Raw genomic sequence first — 24595 nt, 5'->3', positions numbered from 1 at the left:
GGAGAGGAGCTCCACTCACGGCTGTTAACCTGTTAAATGCCGCTGTCCATCTCTGACAGCAGCATTTAATGCGTGTCGGTAGTGGTGCGATCGCAAGGCGCCGATGGGTTGCCTTAAAAGACTGGTGTCTGCTGAAGACCTTCATGCTTGTCGTGACTGATCTCCTGTGAAAGACAGCCTGTACCAGACATTCATAGGAGATCGTGATTTTCGCTGTACACAACAGTACTATAGCACTGCTGTGTATAGCACAAGCAATCAGTTGATCGCAGGTTTAAGTCCCCTAAGGGGACTCTCAAAGTAAAATATAAAAATAAAGTTATGAATGAACAAATCACCCTCCTTTTCCCACATTTAAAATACACATTTGTTATCTCTACATCCGATCTATCAAAATTATAAAATTAATCAAATCGGTAAACGACATAATAAGAGACTGCAGACTTATCACTTTTGAACGGACAACCCCTTTAAGTTTAATTAGAGATGACTAGTGAGTGACCACATTTGTCTTTCCTCCAGGTCATTGGAAGGAAATCTTGATTACACTATTGAACAAGTAGTTAGATTCATAGAAGAACAAATAGAGTCAGATTCACAGAATCCTCGCCCACTTCGGGGGCCACACTTAGCCAAACTGGAGCTGATTCATCGACTAAGACTGAGGGGATGTAACGATGAATATAAACTGGGTAAGTGTCCAAACCAAGTTTTGTTGATTTTCATTTATAGTTTATGGTCTTGCTTATTAAAAAACATAGCTGCTTTCTTTCAGAAATAGCGCCACCCCTGACCATTTTTTGTGCCTGATGTTACAACTCTGACCCATTTGAAGTGAATGGAGCTGACCTGCAATACCATATACAACCAATGGTTGGTGGTGCTGATTTTGATAGAAAGTAGACATTTTCTTCTAATCCTGAACAACCCTGTTGAATCTTACCTGTATATCTGTGCACCTTGGTGATGAATTTGCGGGTTGTTGTTAAGCTATTTAAATTGCCCACAGCTCCTTGCAGATCTCATTACAAAGGTTGTCCATTACTTTTAATATAGGTGACTTATCCTTAGGATAGGTCATCAATATTACATCACTGGGGGGTGCAACACCCAGCAGTTGCACCAATCAGGTGTACTCGATGCCAGCCGACAGTTGATCAGTTGTGGAGCAGAACAGCACATCTCAGTTAGATGTATATTGGCCGGGCTATACACATCCGCTCCTATTAGAATGAATAGGAGTGGATCTGCCGTACCCTGCTGCAGCCACTATACAGTTGATGGGGCTATACTGTTCCGCTCTACAACTGATCACTTCTGCCAAGCACAGCTAATCGGTGGGGCTGCCAGGTTTTGCACCCCCCGCCATTCTGTTACTGATGACCTATCCAAAGAGTAAGACTATCAATATAACGTACTGGACAACCATTTTTAGGTCTGTTCTCATGGTGCAGTTGAAAAAACTGTTTTGCCACAATTACATAAAGCAAGAAAAGAAGAAATAAAATGATTTTGCACCATTGGCAACAATACGCTATTATTGATTACGCCCTGTGAATAGACCCTTAGGGTATGTGCACACGTTGTGGATTTGTTGCGGTTTTGATACTGCACCATTTCCGCACCTAATATGCAAATTAGGTTACTTGTGGTTTTTACATGCGGTTTTGCCGAATGCGTTTTTTGATGCGGTTTTTATGCATGCGTTTTTCATGTCTTCATGTTGAAATTAGTGAAGTTTTTTTTAAATTTTTTTTAAACAAACTTTATTGATCACCATGTTGCGTTTTTGTGCGCTCTTCCGCTGCGGAAACGCACACAAAACACGCATGCCTTTACACAAGAGAAATAGACTTTCTGCGGATCTGAAAAAACGCACCTCTTGTCAGTTTCCGCAGGTGCACAAAAACGCATAGTAAGCATTGGAATTCTAGAAATCCCATCCACTATGCTGTAACAACTGGACGCTGCATAAAAAAACACAGCTTCAAAACCGCAGCAAATATGCACCGTGTGCACATACCCTTAGAGTGCTCCTGTTTATTAAAAGGAACTGGTCACATTTACTGCACTGCTCAATTGGCCAGTTGTATATTATGGAACAAGAGGAGCGGCGTGTTCATTTGTTTTTTGTCTCTGTTCAGGAGAGCCAGAGGATCTGATGTTTCAGTTTTTCCTGAAGTTCGGGGACAAGCCTTGTTGTTTCACTGATATTAAGGTGTTTGTGGATCTCCTTTCTGCCAGTCAGCATTCAATTGTAAGTAGTTCTTGCTGACAGGTTCCCTTGGATTATCTCACACAGTACATTCTCCAGACTCCATCCAAGTAATGGTCTGTGGCCTAGTAGCCTCCCAAATACTTCATAGGGTAATGGGGAAGTACACGCACTAAATAAGGCACCTAACCTCGCTAACAACATCCATATAATGTAGTTTATAAACAGGTTGCTTGGATCACTGCCTCTGACTCCTCCAGCAGAAGGCGATGTCGCTCTGCCGGCAGACATCAAGGCTATGCAGAGACAGCTGTGTGTGGTTCAGCTCTCCCGGCTGCTGGGCCTCAGTTACAAGATGGAAAAGACACAGAAGCAGGCTGCCATCAGAGAGGTGATTGGAAGATACAGACACGGTCTACAGTTTGGTAAGTATTGGTCATCGGTGTTAATTTTTACACTATATTTTCTTCTGTGTACTCTACTTGCTACTTAAACCCATAGGACATAAATAAAAGCTTGTAACTTGTGGAGGGTTAGTCTCCCAGCCCTGCTGACATGTTATTGCTGTACAATTTTCTCCACAGGAGATTCGTGCCTGAAGACAGAGCTGCAGTTTTCTGACTACTATTGTTTGATCGGTGCACATATGCTGCTGGACCTGTGGAATGATGGCAAGTATATTATTAATGTCATGTAACATCTCTATTTCACTAAGGTGATTGACTATTTCCGATTGGTGATCAGATGAGATACTAAGTGTACGTTTCCTTAAACCGAACCAGTAAAGACATTTTGTGTTTCTTCCCCAGGAGAGGACTGGGCTGTATGGCAATGTCTTGCCCTCTTGGAAGAAGGTTTGAGTAACAGCCCTTCAAATGCTCAGTTTAAACTGCTGCTGCTTCGAGTTTACTGCACACTGGGGGCATTCGAGCCATCAGTAGAGCTGTACGGCAGCCTCGATGCTAAACACATACAGCACGACACCATTGGGTGAGCTTTACAATGTGGCCGTTCTCATTTCTTCTCTTATATTACAGTACCACTCCATCGTTGTTTTCTGTGATATATATGTTGTTGCCACGTAATGTGGGACGTTCTGAGACGATGTGCCTGTTCCAAATTAAACTATAAAATCCAAGTACGTTCAGGAGAGAGTCACGCAGACACTCTTATTAATCTAAGCAGAACTCTGTTTATTACATCATCGGTCAGTGTTTATATAGGGTTTTACCGGACATGGATTATAGCAATAATACACTACCATTCGAAAGTTTGGGGTCACCCAGACAGTTGTGTTTTCCATGAACACTCATACTTTTATTTATCAAATGAGTTGCAAAATGAATAGATAATATAGTCCAGACATTGACAAGGTTAGAAATAATGATTTTTATTAGAAAGAATAATTTTCTCCTTCAAACTTTGCTTTCGGCACAGAATGCTCCCTTTGCAGCAATTCCAGCATTGCAGATCTTTGGCATTCTAGCTGTTAATTTGCTGAGGTAATCTTCAGAAATTTCCCCCCCATGCTTCCTGAAGCCCCTCCACAAGTTGGATTGGCTTGATGGGCACTTTTTGCGTACCATACGGTCAAGCTGCTCCCACAACAGCTCAATGGGGTTGAGATCTGGTGACTGCGCTGGCCACTCCATTACACATAGAATACCAGCTGCCTGCTTCTTCCCTAAATAGTTCATGCATAATTTGGAGGTGTGCTTTGGGTCATTGTCCTGTTGTAGGATGAAATTGGCTCCAATCAAACGCTGTCCACAGGGTATGGCATGGCGTTGCAAAATGGAGTGATAGCCTTCCTTATTCAAAATCCCATTTACCTTGTGCAAATCTCCCACTTTACCAGCACCAAAGCAACCCCAGACCATCACATTACCTCCACCATGCTTGACAGATGGCATCAGGCAGTCTTCCAGCATCTTTTCAGTTGTTCTGCGTCTCACAAATGTTCTTCTGTGTTATCCAAACACCTCAAACTTTGATTTGTCTGTCCATAAAACATTTTTCCATTCTTCCTCTGTCCAATGTCTTTGTTCTTTTGCCCATATTAATCTTGTCCTTTTATCAGCCAGTCTCAGATATGGCTTTTTCTTTGCCACTTTGCCCTGAAGGCCAGCATCCCGGAGTCGCCTCTTCACTGTAGACGTTGACACTGGCGTTTTCCGTGTACTGTTTAATGAAGCTGCCAGTTGAGTAGCTGTGATGCATCGATTTCTCAAACTAGAGACTCTAATGTACCTGTCTTGTTGCTCAGTTGTGCAGCGGGGCCTCCCACTTCTCTTTCTACTCTGGTTTGAGCCTGTTTGTGCTCTCCTCTGAAGGGAGTAGTACACACCGTTAAAGGAAATCTCCAGTTTCTTGGCAATTTCTCCTGGGATAGCCTTAATTTCTAAGAACAAGAATAAACTGTCGAGTTTCACATGAAAGTTCTCTTTCTCTGGACATTTTGAGAGTTTCATGGAACAAACAAATGTAATGCTCCAGATTCTCAACTAGCTCAAAGGAAGGTCAATTTTATAGCTTCTCAAATCAGCCAAACCGTTTTCAGCTGGGCTAACATACTTGTGCAAGGGTTTTCTAGGGTTTTGTAAACATCCATTAGCCTTCTTAAGGCCCCGTCACACTTAGCGACGCTACAGCGATCCCGACAACGATGCGACCTGTCAGGGATCGTTGCTGCGTCGCTATGTGATCGCTAGTGAGCTGTCAAACAGGCAGGCTCACCAGCGATCAGAGGAGCAGCGACATCGTGGAAAGAATCTTTCCACGATGTCCTGGTTACCAGCCTGCTGAAGCGGGAGCAGGCTGGTAACCATGATAAACAGCGGGTTACTAGGGACACACGCGCACTTAGTAACCCGCTGTTTATCATGGTTACCACTCTGCTATGGTGAGCGGGAGGTTACCTCTCACTGTAGCAGAGTGGTAACCATGATAAACAGCGGGTTACTAAGTGCGCGTGTGTCCCTAGTAACCCGCTGTCTATCATGGTTACCAGCCTGATCGCTGGTCACACACAGCGATGTGTGCTGACCAGCGGGAGGGCAAAGACCAAAAAATGGTCCAGGACATTTTGCAGCGATCAGCGACCTCACAGCAGGGGCCTGATCGCTGCAAAGTGTCACACATATCGACATCGCTGGTGAGGTCGCTGTTGCGTCACCAAAACCGTGACTCAGCAGCGATCTCGCTATGTGAGATGGGGCCTTTACACAGTTAGCAAACACAATGTACCATTAAAACACTGGAGTGGTGGTTGTTGGAAATGGGCCTCTATACACCTATGTAGATATTGCAATAAAAAAAGACGTTTGCAGCTAGAATAGTCATTTACCACATTAACAATGTATAGAGTGTATTTCTGATTCATTTAATGTTGGCTTCATTGAAAAAAAATGTGCTTTTCTTTCAAAAATAATGAAATTTCTAAATGACCCCAAACTTTTGAACGGTAGTGTATATACAGTACAGACCAAAAGTTTGCACACACCTTCTCAATTAAAGATTTTTCTGTATTTTAATGACTTTGAAAATTGTACATTCACACTGAAGGCATCAAAACTATGAATTAACACATGTGGAATTACATACTTAACAAAAAAGTGTGAAACAACTGAAAATATGTCTTATATTCTAGGTTCTTCAAAATAGCCACCTTTTGCTTTGATGACTGCTTTGCACACTCTTGGCATTCTCTTGATGAGCTTCAAGAGGTAGTCACCGGAAATGGTTTTCTCTTCACAGGTGTGCCCTGTCAGGTTTAATAAGTGGGATTTCTTGCCTTATAAATGGGTTGGGACCATCAGTTGTGTTGTGCAGAAGTCTGGTGGATACACAGCTGATAGTCCTACTGAATAGACTGTTAGCTGCTTTTTTCTTGCCATAATACAAATTCTAAGTAAAGAAAAACGAGTGGCCATCATTACTTTAAGAAATGAAGGTTAGTCAGTCCGAAAAATTGGGCAAACTTTGAAAGTGTCCCCAAGTGCAGTTGCAAAAACCATCAAGCACTACAAAGAAACTGGCTGTCATGAGGACCGCCCCAGGAAAAGAAGACCAAGAGTCACCTCTGCTTCTGAGGATAAGTTAATCCGAGTCACCAGCCTCAGAAATCGCAGGTTAACAGCAGCTCAGATTAGAGACCAGGTCAATGCCACACAGAGTTCTAGCAGCAGACACATCTCTACAACAACTGTTAAGAGGAGACTTTGTGCAGCAGGCCTTCATTGTAAAATAGCTGCTGGGAAACCACTGCTAAGGACAGGCAACAAGCAGAAGAGACTTGTTTGGGCTAAAGAACACAAGGAATGGACATTAGACCAGTGGAAATCTGTGCTTTGGTCTGATGAGGCCAAATTTGAGATCTTTGGTTCCAACCACCGTGTCTTTGTGCGACGCAGAAAAGGTGAACGGATGGACTCTACATGCCTGGTTCCCACCGTGAAGCATGGAGGAGGAGGTGTGATGGTGTGGGGGGGCTTTGCTGGTGACACTGTTGGGGATTTATTCAAAATTGAAGGCATACTGAACCAGCATGGCTACCACAGCATCTTGCAGCGGCATGCTATTCCATCCGGTTTGCGTTTAGTTGGACCCTCATTTATTTTTCAATAGGACAATGACCCCAAACACACCTCCAGGCTGTGTAAGGGCTATTTGACCAAGAGGGGGAGTGATGGGGTGCTACGCCAGATGACCTGGCCTCCGCAGTCACCAGACCTGAACCCAATCGAGATGGTTTGGGGTGAGCTGGACCGCAGAGTGAAGGCAAAAGGGCCAACAAGTGCTAAGCATCTCTGGGAACTCCTTCAAGATTGTTGGAAGACCATTTCCGGTGACTACCTCTTGAAGCTCATCAAGAAAATGCCAAGAGTGTGCAAAGCAGTCATTAAAGCAAAAGGTGGCTACTTTGAAGAACCTAGAATATAAGACATTTTCAGTTGTTTCACACTTTTTTTTGTTAAGTATATAATTCCACATGTGTTAATTCATAGTTTTGATGCCTTCAGTGTGAATGTACAATTTTCAAAGTCATGAAAATACAGAAAAATCTTTAAATGAGGTGTGTCCAAACTTTTGGTCTGTACTGTATACATAATGTACCTAGTAGTGCGGGGCTAGGTAAAATAGGAGGCAGGTCAGTGAAGGCACAGTGAGCTGTCATAAGAGCATACAGTTGAATATGTAAGCAGAGCACCAGATAGAGCGCCCCCCACAGGCCGCCTTGAAGCACGAGCATATCATTATCTCCAAACTGAAAGTAAAGATTACACAAGAACCACTGGACCGATTTCATCAACCAAGGTATCATATTAATCAGTGTAATGTCGCCCACCTGACAGTGTATGTAGTTTACTGAGTACAATGCTGCTGACAGGTGCGGTTTACGAGTTTGACTTTCGGTCAGTCCTAAGTTGCGGTCACTAAATAGCTGAAGAAAGCAGCTAGTAAGTAGGGACAAGGAACTTCCAGTAATGGCACCACTCCAGCACTGAAATAAACAAAAATTGCTAGAGTGGTACTTTAATGCAATAGTTGTCTGGAAAGTGGACTGGTAATGCCATCATGGCTCTTTCCATGGAGACTTCTTCAAGTGAAACTTTCTTTTGGGCCCAGACATACTCTGTGACTCCTTTTGCTATCAACCTTGTGTTTTATGCAGTAGTTACAATTAGTTTAGCAATGTTCTACTGTGATTGAAAGTTATGGTGTGCCCTCATTAATGGAAAGTTAACAGGTGCTCTTGCTTTCCAGCTATTTGCTGACTCGTTTTGCAGCACCCTTGGGTCACTACACTGCTGCATCACAATCTTGCAATGCCGCTCTTAGATTTTTCCATTCTAACCAGAAAGATGTAAGTATGTTTTGTCTGCCGTATCTTCTAATGTGATGTTAGAAAAGATCCGATAAATGTCTTCATTATCCTCCTCTAAGATATGGACTGTAGTAAGAGGCCTGGAGCATGAATTAACTCTGCTTTTAACCTCATGACAACACTTTCTGTCCTAGGATCTGTCCGTTCTGCTTTTTGGTAGGGATGTTAGGGATCCTAACCACAAGTGAATGTGATCCTGAGATCCAAATCACAATTCTCATATTGGTCAACATTCACTTGTAGTTAGGATGGGGACAGTGATTTGGTGCTTCCAGTTAATGTTGCTGTTTACATGCTTAGAGCACATGATGGGAAGTGTTGTCATGGGCACATACTTGACACATGCATCTGATAGACCATACCTTTTGTCTGTAGTCCTTTCTGAAATGTACATGGATACATTTTTCAGCCTTGCATGTCTGATGTATTTCTTTTGCTTTTACTTCAGACCTCAGAATATATAATACAAGCCTACAAATATGGAGCTTTTGAAAAAATCCCAGAATTCATTGCGTTCAGAAACCGGTTGAACAACTCTCTTCATTTTGCACAAGTTCGCACGGAACGAATGTTACTGGATCTCTTACTTGATGCTAATATGTAAGGGTTGTTTTCTTTGTGCTCCTAGAAAGTTTTATGGCCACAAACTAAAAGATAAAAAAAAAAAAAAAAAAAAAAAGATTTACGACAAGACCCTGGACATCCCTTTAGCTATGTCATGTGCTGTTAACCAGAGGTTTTCCTTCAATGACAAAACTCTTTAAATATAAGCTTTTGGTTTTTTGTGTAAGCCACTGGTAGCAGCATCAACCTGCTGTATGCAATAATCACCGTTCTGATCAGGGCTGCCAATGCAAAGTATGTGCCATGCTAGAGAAGAGCAGTGTCCCCACTCTGGCCCACAGCGACAACCTTTGCCTACATATTTTATGTCCATCTCCAAGTTGCTGGTTTAGAGAAGTCTTTCTACACGTGTTAGATATGTGAAATGTAGGTGTCTTTGTTGATTTTGAACTGTTGCGTAGCTGGTACATTCACACGGGCCGAAATTTTAGCTCGAGTCAGATTTTTTTTTTCTGCACATGCTGCAGAAACAACCACATTAAAATGAACAATTTTGATCTACAATTCTGTTTCTCTGCATCCCTTAGTTATGGTGTGCTTTGCATTAGCGTATCTGCAAAAAAAGCTTTACTTACTGTACATTCTTCAGATCCACTAGCCTAGAAGAAAATATAAAGTCCATGTGTCTGAACCCAGAGGAAGATGACATTCCATGGAAAGAACTCCGAGACAACAGGGACCTGACTGTTCTTTTCAACTGGGATTCAAAGGACAGGTACATAAGATTCCACTGATTATGCATACAAAGTTCATAACTAGTGTTGAGCGAGTATGTTCTATTAACCCTTTTGCCGAGTATGCTCGGGCCGAGCGCCGAGTATTTATAGCTGCTCGGTGATATGTTTGACAGTTTTAATACATGTGAGGAATGTCTATTTATTACACATTCCTCGCATGTAATAAAACTGTCAAACAGTTGCAAATCATGCACACGGGATTCAACCATATCACCGAGCAGCTGTAAATACTCGGAGCTCGGCCTGAGCATACTCGGACAGAACATACTCGCTCAACACTATTCATAACCTTTTTCCCTATCCATTGTAGTGGTCTCCAAATATGTGAATATATCAAGTGTGCATACTTGAAGAATATTAGAATATCCAATGACCAAAAAATGTAACTATAAAAAATATAAGGTGCACATAAAGTAAATTTAAGGCACCACTCCAGCTTTTTGTTTTTTTTCAGGGTTGGAGTGGTGCGGTCCCTCTAGTAATTTACTTACCAGCCGACATCTTGTGACTGCAACTTCTGACTGACCAGAAGTCAGAGGTAACAGTCACAAGCTCTCCATAGAAGTCTAAGAGTCGTCTTCTGGATTTCATAGGCTTACACTGAGTTCTGACCAGACAGACGGCGACAAGGAAGTATAAGATTGGAAGCCGGGGCCCTGCAATAAGTGGCACAACTCCAGCGCTGCAATACAGAGAAATGCGGAGTGGTGCTATAATGTTTGATATTGGCACTACACTTTGGCACCCTAGTTAAAATATTTTGGGTATATTCACACATGATGGACTCATCGCAGAAATTTCTACAATTGTTTCATTTATCCAGACATATTCTATATAATCCATTTGTAGTCTAAAATGATCTTGGAATTGTAGAAATTTCTGCAAAGAAACTGCCTGTGAACATTCCCTTAAACTTAAAGAAATGTTGGTAATATGTTATTTGCCGTGTTAGTTTTTTTTTTTGTCATCAAAATGAGTGGATTTCCAGGTTATGTGAAACCCTGCAGCTAGGCAGCTGCACTGCTAAAACATATACATATGTATAGTCCTTTCTGCCTCCGCTGCTCCCCATGATTGGACTGTTTACATCACAGCTCATATGCCACGAGATGCCTGCATCCAGTCACTGACCTCAATGATCTAGGGGTCATATGTCGCTAAGGCTAGTGATTGCCTGCAGAGGTCACTTGGAGTATTCAGGCTGTGTCATCTGCAGAGTAAGTTACATAACTTGGACAACTCCTCCTTTAATCCCTTTTACACACCTTCTTTTTTTATAGAGATGTGTCGGAAGAACATAGGCAGCTGTCACTGGAAGAAGAGCGGATTTGGCTACTCATCCGATCACTAACATTAAGATTGGTTAGTGGACTGACTACTCTAAACCATACAAATGAACCAAAGAATTCGGAGAAGGCTACGGAAAATGGAGTCTCATCCAAGATTGACACTGTCCGAGCTTTGTTAAGACAGTATGAAGAGGCATTGGACTCCGCAAAACAATTTAATGAGAAGATGATTAAGGTATAGATTTTGTTGATCTGAAATTAGAATACAAAACATCAAATTCCTTCTGTCATGGTGAAAGACTAACACATATATATATATGTATATTTTTATATAGTATCCTTTTCTTGGACCTCCATCATCTCGGCTTGCAGGGTTCTTGGGCAGTGGCAGCTGTCAGTGTCAGAGAGGGGCATTTCAGCTAGTGAATGATATTTATGAGCTGGACACATGTGGGATAGGTAAGAATTCTTCGGATGCCTTTATGCTTGTATTTATTTTACTTAAAGTGGAACCGCCCCATTTTATAAGCTTTTTTTGTGATAAATGCATATGAAAGATGGGGCCAGACAAAATAATTGCACAAATATACTTCACAAGCTGACTTTTAAATAGCCACAAATTAATTTAACATTGCCTTCGTCATGGTACAGATATAAAAAATAATTTGAAGTCTATAGGTGTTGGATGCCACTATATGGCATTGGTTTAACTAATACGCCATGAGAATGGGGCCTGAGACTACCACCAGTTGGTTATAATGCAGAAAAAAAGATGCTTACTGGGCGGGGAATAGAGCTGGAGTGACAGAGGCTTCAGATCTACAAATGGCTCATTTTCATATCAATTCGAATGCTGATTTCTCAGGAATGGAGGAATTTACTGGCCATGTAGAAGTATTGCTGGACTTGTCTTTGAAAGAACTACATGTGCATATAGTTTAGGGGGTGTGAAATCCTGCTGATTTTCTTTGAAGGGTTAAACGGATCTCTTAGTTATCTGTGGGTGACATATGCTACTTATTTTTCGCTATCTTTTCCTGCCATATTCACATACCATATGAGAGAGAAATTGTGGCACTCACCACTGATACTTTTACACTTATTCAGTGTTAATGATATTGTCTGGAAACCCCTTTAATTTCCCTGTCTTTTCGTGTAGGTCTCACCCTCGGGTGTGTTCTGTTTTACAGTCACATGGCAGTCTGTAGTATTGTAAACAAGCTGCGTTCCTCTAACGGCCAGTTTCTGTTTGCTTTATAATGCGTCCCTCCTTTTCCTCTCAAAGCCACTTAAGGTTAATTATCCCCAGGCCTCCAGGTTCACTCTGGAATTACTCACATACTTTAGGATCATTCTTTTTACTTGTGATAAAAACTTCACTTTAAAAATTTCACGTTACTCATTCCTCAAAGATCAGGTGATGTTTGCACTATGTGCATAATTTAAAGGGACCAGAAAATGACGTTATGATATAATATTTTTACTAGAATTTTTTTTTTTAATACTTAAATGTTGCTGTTTTCAAACTGGCCACTATAGTAGTCACAATAGGATGATGCCTCCCGTTTTCTGCAGCTCACTGGCCACTTTGCTGTCTAAACTGACAAGCTGAGTGATCTCATTATTAGAGGATAATGACTGTTCTGCTGGAGGCTTAGGAAGGGCAAGGATAGTAAAGATAACCACACACACTAGAGAAATGCTATCAAAATCTGCCAATTTTCTCTTATTTATAGTGTCACATATTTTTTTCTAATAGTTGCTAGGGTGATCCAGCATTTTGGATTTCTACATTCCCCGAGATGTCTGGCAGCATCTTGTTCCTACCTTCCTTTAATAATTACACTTTTGACTGACTGAGCTGTATGTAATGTGTATAGGGTGGAATACTTATCTCCATAAATTTTGACTGTCAGTTATGTACGGTGTATGGCTACCTTTACACTATGCACTACACACAGATAAGGCTCCGTATACATTTCCACTGCCGCACTCTTGTGCTGTATTCCATCACTTCCTGGAGACTTTAAGAATCTTTGATTTTATATTTTATGAATTAATAATTATATAATTATATTAGCTGCTATACAGCACATAAATCTATGATAGATGAGACGCCCACTGTTGAGAATAGGCCCACCGCACACCACTGTCGCTGGAGAGGCTGCCGTACACATGCATGGCCACCTCCACATTCCTGTGGATTTTATATAAATGTATAAGACAGGGATAACCCCCTTCCAATGAAATGATGATCAAAAACTTGGCATTATAGTGCAGGATGAGAAGGTAACGTAATAAAATCTTCTGAAAGAGAAATTCACCCACGTGTTCATTTGACTTTAAAGTGCCTTTAAAAAGTATTCATACCCCGTGAACTTTTTCACATTACACCCACAAACTTAGAGGTTGCCCACTACTTTTACATTGATGGCCTAGTCTTAGGATAGGTAGTCAACGTCTGATAGGCCGGGGTCTGGCACCCACGCCAATCTGCTATCAGTGTCGGCGGCCGCTGGCCGGAAGTACTTACTTGTGGAGCTGCTCAGTCTACTTGTTGTGGCTGCCACAGAGTACTACACATCCGCGTCCTATTGATCTGAATAGGGGGTGGATGTGCAGTACCAAGCCCTGGCCACTACAAGTAGACGGAGCAGCTCAGCAAGTAAATAGTTCCAGACACCGATAACAGCTGATAGCAGGAGTGTCGGACCTCAACCGATCAGACATTGATGACCTATCCTAAGGATAGACTATCAATGTAAAAGTAGTGGACAACCTCTTTTTAAATGTATTTTATTGGGATTTTATGTGATATACCAACACAAAGTAGCAAGTATTTGTGAAGAGAAAAGGAAATGATGCATGGTTTTCTAATTTCACTTGGAATCTGAAAAGGACCAGGATACAGTTGATTGTAGCATATTTGCGGCATCAGACAAAACTATCCAGGTTTTTGCCACCTAATCTGCGAGCAGCATAATGTAGAGGCAAAGACCCTGATTCCAGTGATGTCACTTACTACTGGGCTACTTACTGTTGTTTTAATAAAATCACTGTTTTCCCCTCACCCATGACAGCACACCTTGAGAGAGGGATCCGCCCCACCAAGGACAGGAAACCGTCTGAAATAAAAGGGCGGTACCTCTCCCTCGCTTCTGTTGGTTTCCTGTCCTTGATGGGACCTGTCTGAAGAAAGGTGTCCATACTTACCTGGGCCTGTTCCTGTGTGGAAGAGCGGGCACCAGCCTGTGCACCGGGTTCCAGGTTCCAGAAGCGCCGTCCGCGGTTCCCTGGAGCCGTGTCCGAGCGTGCGCAGGCGTTGAGGAGGGCTCCGACTCCCCGCAGACCGCTGCGCTGTCCTCTCCCTGCCGCATGCTTCTGGCTGGCCGCACGCCGGTAGCGGCGTCTTTCGGGTGTGACGCGCCTGACATCACGGCGCGGTGCATGCTGGGAGAGGCGTGCCCGATGACGTCGGAGGGCGGCACCCGGATCCAACATGGCGGCGCCCTGTAAGCGCTTGCCGGCCGCCTTTTTTCAAACATCGGCCGGTGGGTGCCAGGAGGGGGGGAGGACACAAGAACCGGAGGAGGTTCCGTATGTGCCCTATTTAAGGTGGAGGGGTTGTCCTGGTCAAGTGCTGCCTATACTCCTGTGGTGTAGCAGCTATGGCAGACCAGGACAGCCAGGAGCAGCAGCAGCTGACCCCTCCATCTCATCAACGCCAGCAGAAGAAGCAGTCGGACGCCTCTCACACGGACGGCCGCTCCAGCAACCGCAGCGGCAGCAGGAGAAGTAAGGTGTCGGACGCTTCAGGGCCATCCAGAAGGGATTCATCTTATGTCCCACCACATCCTCCGAATCCGGTACCCTTTTGTGACTTTAGGGGTGAGTGATCTTCGTGAATGTCACTTAATAGTAATGGAAAGTTATGTGCTTCATTCCTTAGGAACCTAAGAAGAGTAGCGCCAAACAGAAGCACAGGGTTTGCGCCTTATGCCAGGCCCCCCTTTCCATAGATTGGCAGAAACAGCTTTGTGCTAGCTGTATTAACCAAACCATAGCAGAGAGCACCCTGGATTTTGCTTCTAATTTGAGGTCCGTAATCCTTTCAGAGGTTCAGGATTCCCTGAAAGACTTACTAAAGGGGATAAAGAGAAGCCATAAGGATATCTCCTCCGACTATGATTTATCCTCCCAGTCAGAGGATCTTTGCCTCAGTGATTCAGCATCCTCCTCTTCATCAGACGGTGGTAGGCCCTGTTTCCCTATTGAGGATACTGACAAGTTGGTCAGAGTGGTCAGATCTACCATGGGGTTGAGGTTGGAAAAGGCAGCCAGGTCCCTGGAAGACATTATGTTTGCAGGCCTGAAGGAAAAAAAGAGACGCTCCTTTCCAGTGAATCCTAAAATTCAGACCCTTATAGACCGGGAATGGAGGAAGCCGGAGAAATCAGGAGTGTTGCCCTCATCCTCTAAAAGGAGGTGCCCCTTTGAGGATAGTGTCTCTCGGTCCTGGGATAAAATTCCTAAAGTTGACGGGTCTGTCGCCCGATCATCCTAAAGATCGTCCCTACCCCTGGAAGATTCGGGCAGTCTAAAGGATGCTCTTGATAAGAAGGCAGATTCCTTCCTGCGTCACAGCTGGGAAGCAGCGGCAGGGGGCCTGAAGCCAGCGGTAGCAGGCACTTGTGTCGCTAGGTCACTCATGGTGTGGCTTCAGCAATTAGGAGACCAGCTAAAGGATAAAAAGATATCCAGAGATAAAATCCTCTCCAATCTGCCTTTGCTACAAGCTGGATCCGCTTTTCTGGCCGACTCCTCAGCGGATTCGGTTAAACTCGCTGCCAGGTCTGCAAATTTGTCTAATGCTGCCAGACGAGCCCTGTGGCTTAAGGGTTGCCCAGGAGACCTACAATCTAAACATAAACTATGTTCCCTTCCTTGTGATGGTAAACTCTTGTTTGGCCAAAAACTGGACGAGCTTTTGGAGAAGGCTGGCGACAGGAAGAGAGGTTTCCCAGGGTTCATGGGGGACACAAAAAGGTCCTATTTTCGGAGGAAGAGATTTAACCGGGGGTGCCCTCCGGGAGAAAGGAAAAGATGGGAGCCCAGATCTAAAAAGGACTCTGGTTACATGTTTGGGGGGCCATCCTTCAGTACCAAAAAATCTTCCCAAATGACGCGAGGCTAGAGGTCGGGGGAAGGCTTTCCCATTTTATCCCAGCTTGGGAAGCCATCACTTCAAATCCCTGGGTGTTGAGTATCATAAAGAACGGCCTAAAGATACTCTTCAGTCAGGTCCCTCACCGAACCTTCATGATCACCTCCAGGAGGAAGTCCAGGGAGGAGCAGATAGCCCTAGAATCGGAAGTGTTAGATTTAGTCAACAAGCACGTCCTTCAAGAAGTTCCAGATTCAATATGGGGATGGGGATTTTATTCCCCCCTGTTCGTGATAAAAAAAAAACAAATGGGTCCTTAAGGACCATTATCAACCTCAAAAGTCTAAATCAGCTGATAGAGAACCAGACTTTCAAGATGGAATCAGTGAACTCTGCAGTAAAACTCCTACACCACAATTGTTTCATGGCAGTTATCAACCTAAAAGATGCCTACTATCACGTCCCAATCCATCCAGACTACCAGAAGTACCCAAGTGTAGCCCTGTTCATCCAAGGGGAATTGAGACATTTCCAATTTCCTGGCCTACCTTTTGTTTACAAAGGTTATAGCGGAGGTGACAGCTTTTCTCCGAATCAAAAACATGGTGATTGTTCACTACTTGGACGACTTTCTGATAATGGGGAAATCGGAGGACCACTGTTCCTCTCAACTTTTAGAGGTCAGGACAGCTTTACATCAGCTAGGGTGGTTGATAAATTTTCAAAAATCAAAACTATCCCCCTCAACGACTCAGATCTTTCTGGGCTTGACCCTAAATTCCCAACTCCAATCCTGCTTCCTCCCGGAAGACAAGGTTTGCAAAATAATCAGCCTGGTCTCAAGGGCCATAAAGTCTCCCGTGATGTCCCTTAGAGGGGCAATGTCCCTACTAGGCTCCATGACTTCCGGTCTCCCGGCAGTCAAATTGGCCCAGAGTCATATGAGGCTTCTTCAGTGTGAAGTCCTGTCAGCACAAAAATCCTTCAACGGACATTTAGAAAAAAGACTATCTCTTTCTTTGGAGACAGTAAACTCCATCTCCTGGTGGACACACAACGAGAATCTGACTTCAGGCTTACAATGGTCCAGACCAGTCGACCATACAATTACAACAGATGCAAGTGGCTCTGGCTGGGGGGGGTCAGCTAGCAGATCTCTCAGTTCAGGAGCTCTGGCTACGTCACAAAATAGAGGCATCATCGAACCTAAAAGAGCTTTTGGCAGTGGAGAAATCCCTGATAGGCTTCCTTCCCCACATACAGGGTCGCCATGTCCAGATCAGGTCCGACAATCGGACGACAGTAGCTTATATAAATCACCAGGGAGGAACAAGATCTCGCTCCCTTATGGTAGTGGCAAACAGAATACTGCATCTAGCAGAACAGCATCTCCCATCCCTCAGTGCTCTTTACATCCGGGGGGTAGAAAATTCAAGGGCAGATTTCCTCAGTCGCCACACTTTAAGACAAGGAGAGTGGGCTTTAAACCCGATAGTCTTCCAACAGATTATCCAGCTATGGAGGTCACCGGACATAGATTTGTTCGCCACCAGGGCGAACAGGAAGGTGGAAAGATTCTGTTCACTAAATCCAACAGAGAATCCGTATGTTGTGGATGCTCTCCAGATGCCCTGGAAGTTCGGGAAGGCCTACGCGTTTCCACCGATAGTAATGATCCCGGCAGTTGTGAGGAAAATTCGGGAGGAGGGGGCGAGGATAATTCTGATAGCCCCCTTTTGGCCAAAGAGACCCTGGTTCTCCCTGCTTCGCCTAATGTCGATCTCTGATCCCTGGGTCCTGCCAGACAGGCCAGACCTTCTTATCCAGGGGCCGATATTCCATGCACAAGCCAAAGGTTTCAATCTGGCGGCTTGGAATTTGAGATGTTGTTACTGAGCAATAGAGGGTTTTCACCAGGCCTAGTTTCCACCCTATTGGGTAGTAGGAAGCCCATAACAACTAAGACTTATTCCAGAATCTGGGGAAAATTCCTGGATTTTATAGACTCCCCATTGTCGGATAAACCTCCAATTAAAGATGTCCTTTTTACAAAAGGGACGTGACCTGGGGTTAGTTAAGTGAACACTTAAAGTTCAGGTGTCCGCCCTAGGGGCGCTCTATAATTGTAACCTGGCGGGGAACAGATGGGTCTTTAGATTCATTAAATCCTGTTCCAGAGCTAAGCCAGTTCGGGTTCTCAGAATTCCTCCCTGGGACCTGAATTTGGTTTTAAACGCACTCTGGCGACCCATTTGAACCCCTGCAGGTTATCTCTCCAAAGTTCCTCACCCTCAAAACCATCCTCTTAGTGGCCCTAACGTCAGCCTGTAGGGTGAGTGACCTGCAGGCCCTTTCTGTTGATCCCCCATACACCCAAATTCATGAGGACCCGGTCGTCCTGCGTACAGATCTGGCATACCTTCCAAAAGTAGTATCCAGATTCTACTGTAATCAGGAGATTGTGCTTCCCTCTTTCTGCAGTAACCCTAAAAACCCCGGGGAGGTTAGGTTCCACAATCTAGATGTTAGAAGGGCATTACTACAGTACATAGACATGACTAGTCAGTGGAGGAAGGACAAGTCCTTGTTTCTGGCCTTTCAGGGGAGTAGGAAAGGTCACGGGGTATCAAAGGGAACTATTTCTAGGTGGCTTAGGGAGGCCATTTGTCTAGCTTATACATCTACAGGGGTTCCGGCACCGGATGGTATTAAAGCTCATTCCACCAGAGCTGTAGCAACCTCCTGGGCAGAGAGCAGACGTCTCGATTGACCAGATATGTAAAGCTGCTACTTGGTCTGCACCATCCACCTTCTACAAGCACTATCGGTTGGATCTATCCTCCTCTGACCTTACCTTTGGGAGAAGGGTACTTCAGGCGGTGCTCCCTCCCTAGGGTGCTCATATTCTCCAAAATTCTCTCAAGGTGTGCTGTCATGGGTGACGGGAAAGCACCAAGGTTACTTACCGGTAGCCGTTTTTTTCCTGAACCCATGACAGTACCCGTAGTTCCCCCCCCCCCCCCCCTGTCTTCCTCAGGCCCCGGTGAAGCACTTTACATTTTGGGTGATATAGATAGATATATACAGTGCTGGCCAAAAGTATTGGCACCCCTGCAATTCTGTCAGATAATACTCAGTTTGTTCCTGAAAATGATTGCAATCACAAATTCTTTGGTATTATTCTCTTCATTTAATTTGTCTTCAATGAAAAAAAACACAAAAAGAATTGTCCTAAAGCCAAATTGGATATAATTCCACACCAAACCTAAAAAAGGGGGGTGGACAAAAGTATTGGCACCCTTTGAAAAATCATGTGATGCTTCTCTAATTCGTGTAATTAACAGCACCTGTAACTTACCTGTGGCACCTAACAGGTGTTGGCAATAACTAAATCACACTTGCAGCCAGTTAACATGGATTAAAGTTGACTCAACCTCTGTCCTGCGTCCTTGTGTGTACCACATTGAGCATGGAGAAAAGAAAGAAGACTAAAGAACTGTCTGAGGACTTGAGAAACCAAATTGTGAGGAAGCATGAGCAATCTCAAGGCTACAAGTCCATCTCCAAAGACCTGAATGTTCCTGTGTCTTCCGTGCTTAGTGTCATCAAGAAGTTTAAAGCCCATGGCACTGTGGCTAACCTCCCTAGATGTGGACGGAAAAGAAAAATTGACGAGAGATTTCAACGCAAGATCGTGCGGATGGTGGATAAAGAACCTCGACTAACATCCAAACAAGTTCAAGCTGCCTGCAGTCCGTGGGTACAACAGTGTCAACCCATACTATCCGTCGGCGTGTGAATGAAAAGGGACTGTATGGTAGGATACCCAGGAAGACCCCACTTCTTACCCCGAGACATAAAAAAGCCAGGCTGGAGTTTGCCAAAACTTACCTGAGAAAGCCTAAAACGTTTTTGAAGAATGTTCTCTGGTCAGATGAGACAAAAGTAGAGCTTTTTGGGAAAAAGCATCAACATAGAGTGTACAGGAAAAAAAAGAGAGGCATTCAAGGAAAAGAACACGGTCCCTACAGTCAAACATGGCGGAGGTTCCCTGATGTTTTGGGGTTGCTGTGCTGCCTCTGGCACTGGACTGCTTGACCGTGTGCATGGCATTATGAAGTCTGAAGACGGTTTGAGAGAAAGCACTGGAGACTTCTAAGGTGGCCAGCTATGAGTCCAGACCTGAATCCCATAGAACACCTGTGGAGAGATCTCAAAATGGCAGTTTGGAGAAGGCACCCTTCAAATATCAGGGACCTGGAGCAGTTTGCCAAAGAAGAATGGTCTACAATTCCAGCGGAGCATTGCAAGAAACTCATTGATGGTTACCGGAAGCGGTTGTTCGCAGTTATTTTGGCTAAAGGTTGTGCAACCAAGTATTAGGCTGAGGGTGCCAATACTTTTGTCCGGCCCTTTTTTGTAGCTTTGTGTGAAATGATCAATGATTTGATTTTTGCTTCATTCTCTTTTGTGTTTTTTCCTTGCAAGCAAATTAAATGAAGATAATAAGACCAAAGAATTTGTGATTGCAGTCATTTTCAGGAAGAAACTGAGTATTATCTGACAGGATTGCAGGGGTGCCAATACTTTTGGCCACCACTGTGTATGTATGTATGTGTGTATGTATGTGTGTATGTATGTGTGTATGTCTGTATGTATGTGTATGTATGTATATATATATATCTATATATATCTATATCTCTCTCTCTGAAGCGAGGGAGAGGTACCGCCCTTTTATTTCAGACTGTTTCCTGTCCTTGGTGGGGCGGAGCCCTCTCTCAAGGTGTGCTGTCATGGGTTCAGGAAAAACCGGCTACCGGTAAGTAACCTTGGTGTTTATCAGCAGGAGATTATCACTGCAGGACTAGTAAACCTGCCATGTAGTCCTCCATATCCCTGAGCTCTGTAAAACCCTTCCCCCACCTCTGGCAGCTTTCTGCCTATGCACAGTGTACACACAAAGTTTCTAATCAGTGGTGTGGTCAGGGTTATACAGAGCTCAACATTCAGAGAACTGGTTGATTTGCAGCAGAAAAAACAGTAATTTATCAAAAGTACAGCAAGCAGCCCAGTGTGTGATACATCACTGAAATCTGAGTCTCTGGCTCCACCTGATGCTTTCAGATGGGGTAGCAGAAACCTTATGACAAATTCCCTTTACTTACCAAAATTCTGGCCCATCCGAATTCATCTCCAGTAACCCATTTATGTTTTTTGAGGCTGCAGGCGGATCCTTCTCATCTGACCTTTATTACTCTGGAAAATGTTGTTGTTTCTATGTGTGGTCCTCTGAAGCTATTTTTTCCATTTACAGATGATAGCTGTGAAGTCCAAGAAAAAATTGGGAACAGATTAAAATTTGCTCTTGGCCATTTGCAAGGTATTTACAAGTACATTCAGTATTGTTGCTCGGAGTAGAAGCTTGTAACTTTTAAATACTACATTGTACTTTCATTTTTAGAAGTTTTTCACCAATGTAAAGGAGACCTATTAAGCATGCAAGAGGGTCACTGTAAGGTCTCGCCCCATATCATCGAGAACTTGGTCTTCTTTGTTGAGGTTAGTTGCTTAATGTTTGGGTTAAACATTATTCATGATTTATGTGAAGTTATGGAAAATTTTCTTAGTATTTACTTATTTTATCAGTTAATCCAATAATTAAACACATTGGCCATACATTTACTATTGGGCTCTTAGACCCTTCTATACTAATGGCTCTTTGGAGATCCCGGGACCCTCAGCCCCCAAATATTTAAAAATTATATAAAATGATTGTTATCCTTTAAATTTCACTCGCTTATTGTTTTGGTTGAAATTGTCCTTTTTGATTAGCTTGAGGCTAAGTAAATACAGATTCCTGGTTTACTATTGCCGTTGACCTTCTTGATCTACATAGGCTTATTGCACTTAAAGGTCTTTTTTTTTTTTTTCTTTTTTCTTCTATTAGGCTATTTCAGTTGTTCTATGGGTATCCGGATATTTTGCTGGTGTCCTCAGGCCATTTAAATCAAATCTTCAAAAAAAGAAAAAGAAGAAAAAGGACAGCTGTGCCACCGTAAGTGTGCATGACTTCTCTGTGACCTTGCTAGTGATTACTGTGCAAATACATAGTAATAGAATCAGACACGTGTCTTTACTATTTTATCTATAGTAATGTTCTGAATTAAAAAAGGATTTGATTTTTGGATCTTCATTTTGCAGCCATGGTTCTTTATTTTTCGTTAAGTAACAGTCGTAAAAAATTTTGACTATATTTTCTGCTTAAAGGAAATCTGTTAGACCATGTGCACACGGTGCGTTTTCGCTGCCCGGAGATGGGCCAAAAACGCTAGGGAATCCTTGTGCCAGCTAATGCAATGACACTCCTGTCAGGATTTGCATTCTGTTTAAATCTGCAGCAGGTCTATTCTTTGTGCGTTTTGCCCCATTTTTCACCCATTGACTTTAATTGAGTCAGTCAAATCCGCAGTAAAAATGCAGGTATAAAAATATTTGCAGATTTGCTGCAGATTTGACTGATTCAATTGAAGTCAATGGGTCAAAAAATGCACAAAAAATTGACCGCGGGTCAGAGGCGTCGGCTGATGAGTCTACTCCTCTCATCAGCCTATGGCTGCTGATAACAACGAGAGCAGGCGTCGCTGATGTGATGGGAGAAGTAGTCTAATCAGCTGGCTCCTGTGCTCACAGTGTAAAAAAATAAAATTGATATTAAAATAAACACATTATACCCACCTATCCGCCATAACCGCGATTGTCCCACGGCGATCGGATAACCTGGCGGCACTCTATACACTGACAGGAGCATGATTGCTCCTGGCTGTGTATAGCGCTGAGCTGCTGGGAGAGAAGTCACCTGAGTTTATCAGCTGATGAGCTCCAGTGACCTCACTTACCAAACCGCTGCGTGAGAATTTTCTCATGCAGCGGTTATGCAGTAAGTGAGGTCACTGGAGCTCATCAGCTGATAAACTCAGGTGACTTCTCTCCCGACAGCTCAGCGCTATACCCTGACACTGGAGTGATTACACTTCTGTGTTAGTGTATAGCCTGTTGTCCTCTAGAACAGTCACATCGGTGATGTGACTGCTCTAGAACTGACCCAGATCTTCATGGGACACTCTGGATTATGTCATCACGGCGAACAGGTGAGGGATGTGGTTGTTTTAAAAAAAAAAAAAAATTTACATGGGAAAATGGCTTCAGCGGATTGGGCGTTAGTTGAGTATACTGATTTTTTTTATTTTTAAATAAATTATTAAAACTGTGGACTTTTATTTCATATAAAGGATTTTTTTCACGCCGTGTGTTTATTTAAAAACCTTTACTATGGGGTACTTAATGGGGGAGTCTTATAGACGCCTCTCAATTACTAACCTGGGCTTCATGTCAGCTGCCAATATAAGGCTGACATGAACCCCAACCCTATTACCCCACCTGCCACTGTACCAAGGCAAGTGGTAAGAGCAAGGCTAAGTGTCATATTCATCTTATGGATGCAACATTTTTGGGGCCACTGAGGGCTGATATTATTAGCCTTGAAGGGGGCCAGTATCCATAGGCACTTCCCCGGCTATTAATATCCGCTCACAGCTGTCTGTTTAGCATTTGCTGGTTAGATTTTATAGGGGGACCCCACGTCAATTTTTTTCAGAGGTGCCCTGTAATCTAGCCAGTAAACGCAAAGCAAACAGCTGTGGGCTGTTATTAATAGCCAGGGAACATGGCTAATGACCCCTTCCCCGACTAGTAATATCTTCCCCCAGTGGTTGACTTTCCTTCTGCTGGTTATGAAAATGATGCGAGAGCCTACGCCATTTTATTTTATTTTTTTTAATTCTTCATTTTATTTCATAAATTCACCTGCAGCATGTCCATTTCTGTAGTGGAGACTTTATTCTCAGCTGCAAATTTTGACAGATTAAAATGTCATTACATGTGGTGGATCTGCATGTACTAACAAAACAAATACGGCATTAGGGGTAACAGGATTAGGTGTCAGTGTAACAGCCAGACACCCTCTTTACTAAACCTGTAAGTAAAGAGTTAAATAAACAAACACTGAGAAGAAAACACTTTGAAATAAAACACATTTTTTAATCATTTAAATTAACCAATGTATTCATCCCAGTTCTGACAGTAATCCAAGGGTTAAAGTGATGTCCCACGTTTCTTTTTTTCAAATATTGTTATTTAGCTCCAAAAAGCATTAATTTCTGTACAAAAACGCTTTAAAAAAAAAAAGTAAAAACGCGTGTTTTTGCTGCCAAGAGATGCAGAAACCTTGCAGAAATTTCTGCAATCAAATACTCAACATGCGCTCATAGCCTTAGAATTGTCCAGTCTCAAAACTAAAAGCCTGCAGTCACTCCTAACTTGTGAACCCTCACATCACACGCACTGCTGCGCTCTGTGAGGGTTCTCCAGTGTCTGCTCTGGTAACAGCAGTTGTGTCCGAAAGTATACAATATGCATACTCCCGGCCACATTACAACTAGACTGTTTCCGGCCTCACTCAATACCCTTGCATTGAGCAAGGCTGGAAACAGTCTAGTTGGAATGTGCATATTGCATACTTGCATACTTGCAGTCACATGACCGCCGACACTGGAGAATCCCCACAGTGCGCAATGTGATTATTCACAAATCTGCAATCATATACAGTCACTGTAAACTTTT

The 24595-nt window shown here is 43.4% G+C and overlaps 1 protein-coding gene across 1 annotated transcript in view; it reads left to right on the top strand.

Moving 5' to 3' along the window:
• NAA25 (N-alpha-acetyltransferase 25, NatB auxiliary subunit) overlaps positions 1 to 24595 on the top strand; it is a 71937-nt gene that overhangs the window by 38366 nt on the left and 8976 nt on the right. Inside the window, exons 10-22 of the mRNA XM_073676349.1 lie at positions 523 to 692; positions 2145 to 2257; positions 2433 to 2640; positions 2800 to 2886; positions 3025 to 3205; positions 7982 to 8081; positions 8551 to 8702; positions 9316 to 9441; positions 10744 to 10987; positions 11088 to 11211; positions 21231 to 21296; positions 21378 to 21475; positions 21864 to 21971. Coding sequence (XP_073532450.1) covers positions 523 to 692; positions 2145 to 2257; positions 2433 to 2640; positions 2800 to 2886; positions 3025 to 3205; positions 7982 to 8081; positions 8551 to 8702; positions 9316 to 9441; positions 10744 to 10987; positions 11088 to 11211; positions 21231 to 21296; positions 21378 to 21475; positions 21864 to 21971 — 1777 coding nt within the window. The remainder of the gene's footprint in view (positions 1 to 522; positions 693 to 2144; positions 2258 to 2432; positions 2641 to 2799; positions 2887 to 3024; positions 3206 to 7981; positions 8082 to 8550; positions 8703 to 9315; positions 9442 to 10743; positions 10988 to 11087; positions 11212 to 21230; positions 21297 to 21377; positions 21476 to 21863; positions 21972 to 24595) is intronic.

Source organism: Phyllobates terribilis, unplaced genomic scaffold (genome assembly GCF_046119375.1).
Source record: "Phyllobates terribilis strain yellow unplaced genomic scaffold, ASM4611937v1 Scaffold_1__5_contigs__length_1240528914, whole genome shotgun sequence".
Taxonomy (NCBI): Eukaryota; Metazoa; Chordata; class Amphibia; order Anura; family Dendrobatidae; genus Phyllobates; species Phyllobates terribilis.
The sequence above is the reverse complement of the archived record's forward strand: the minus strand, read 5'-3'. Positions and strand labels throughout refer to the sequence as shown.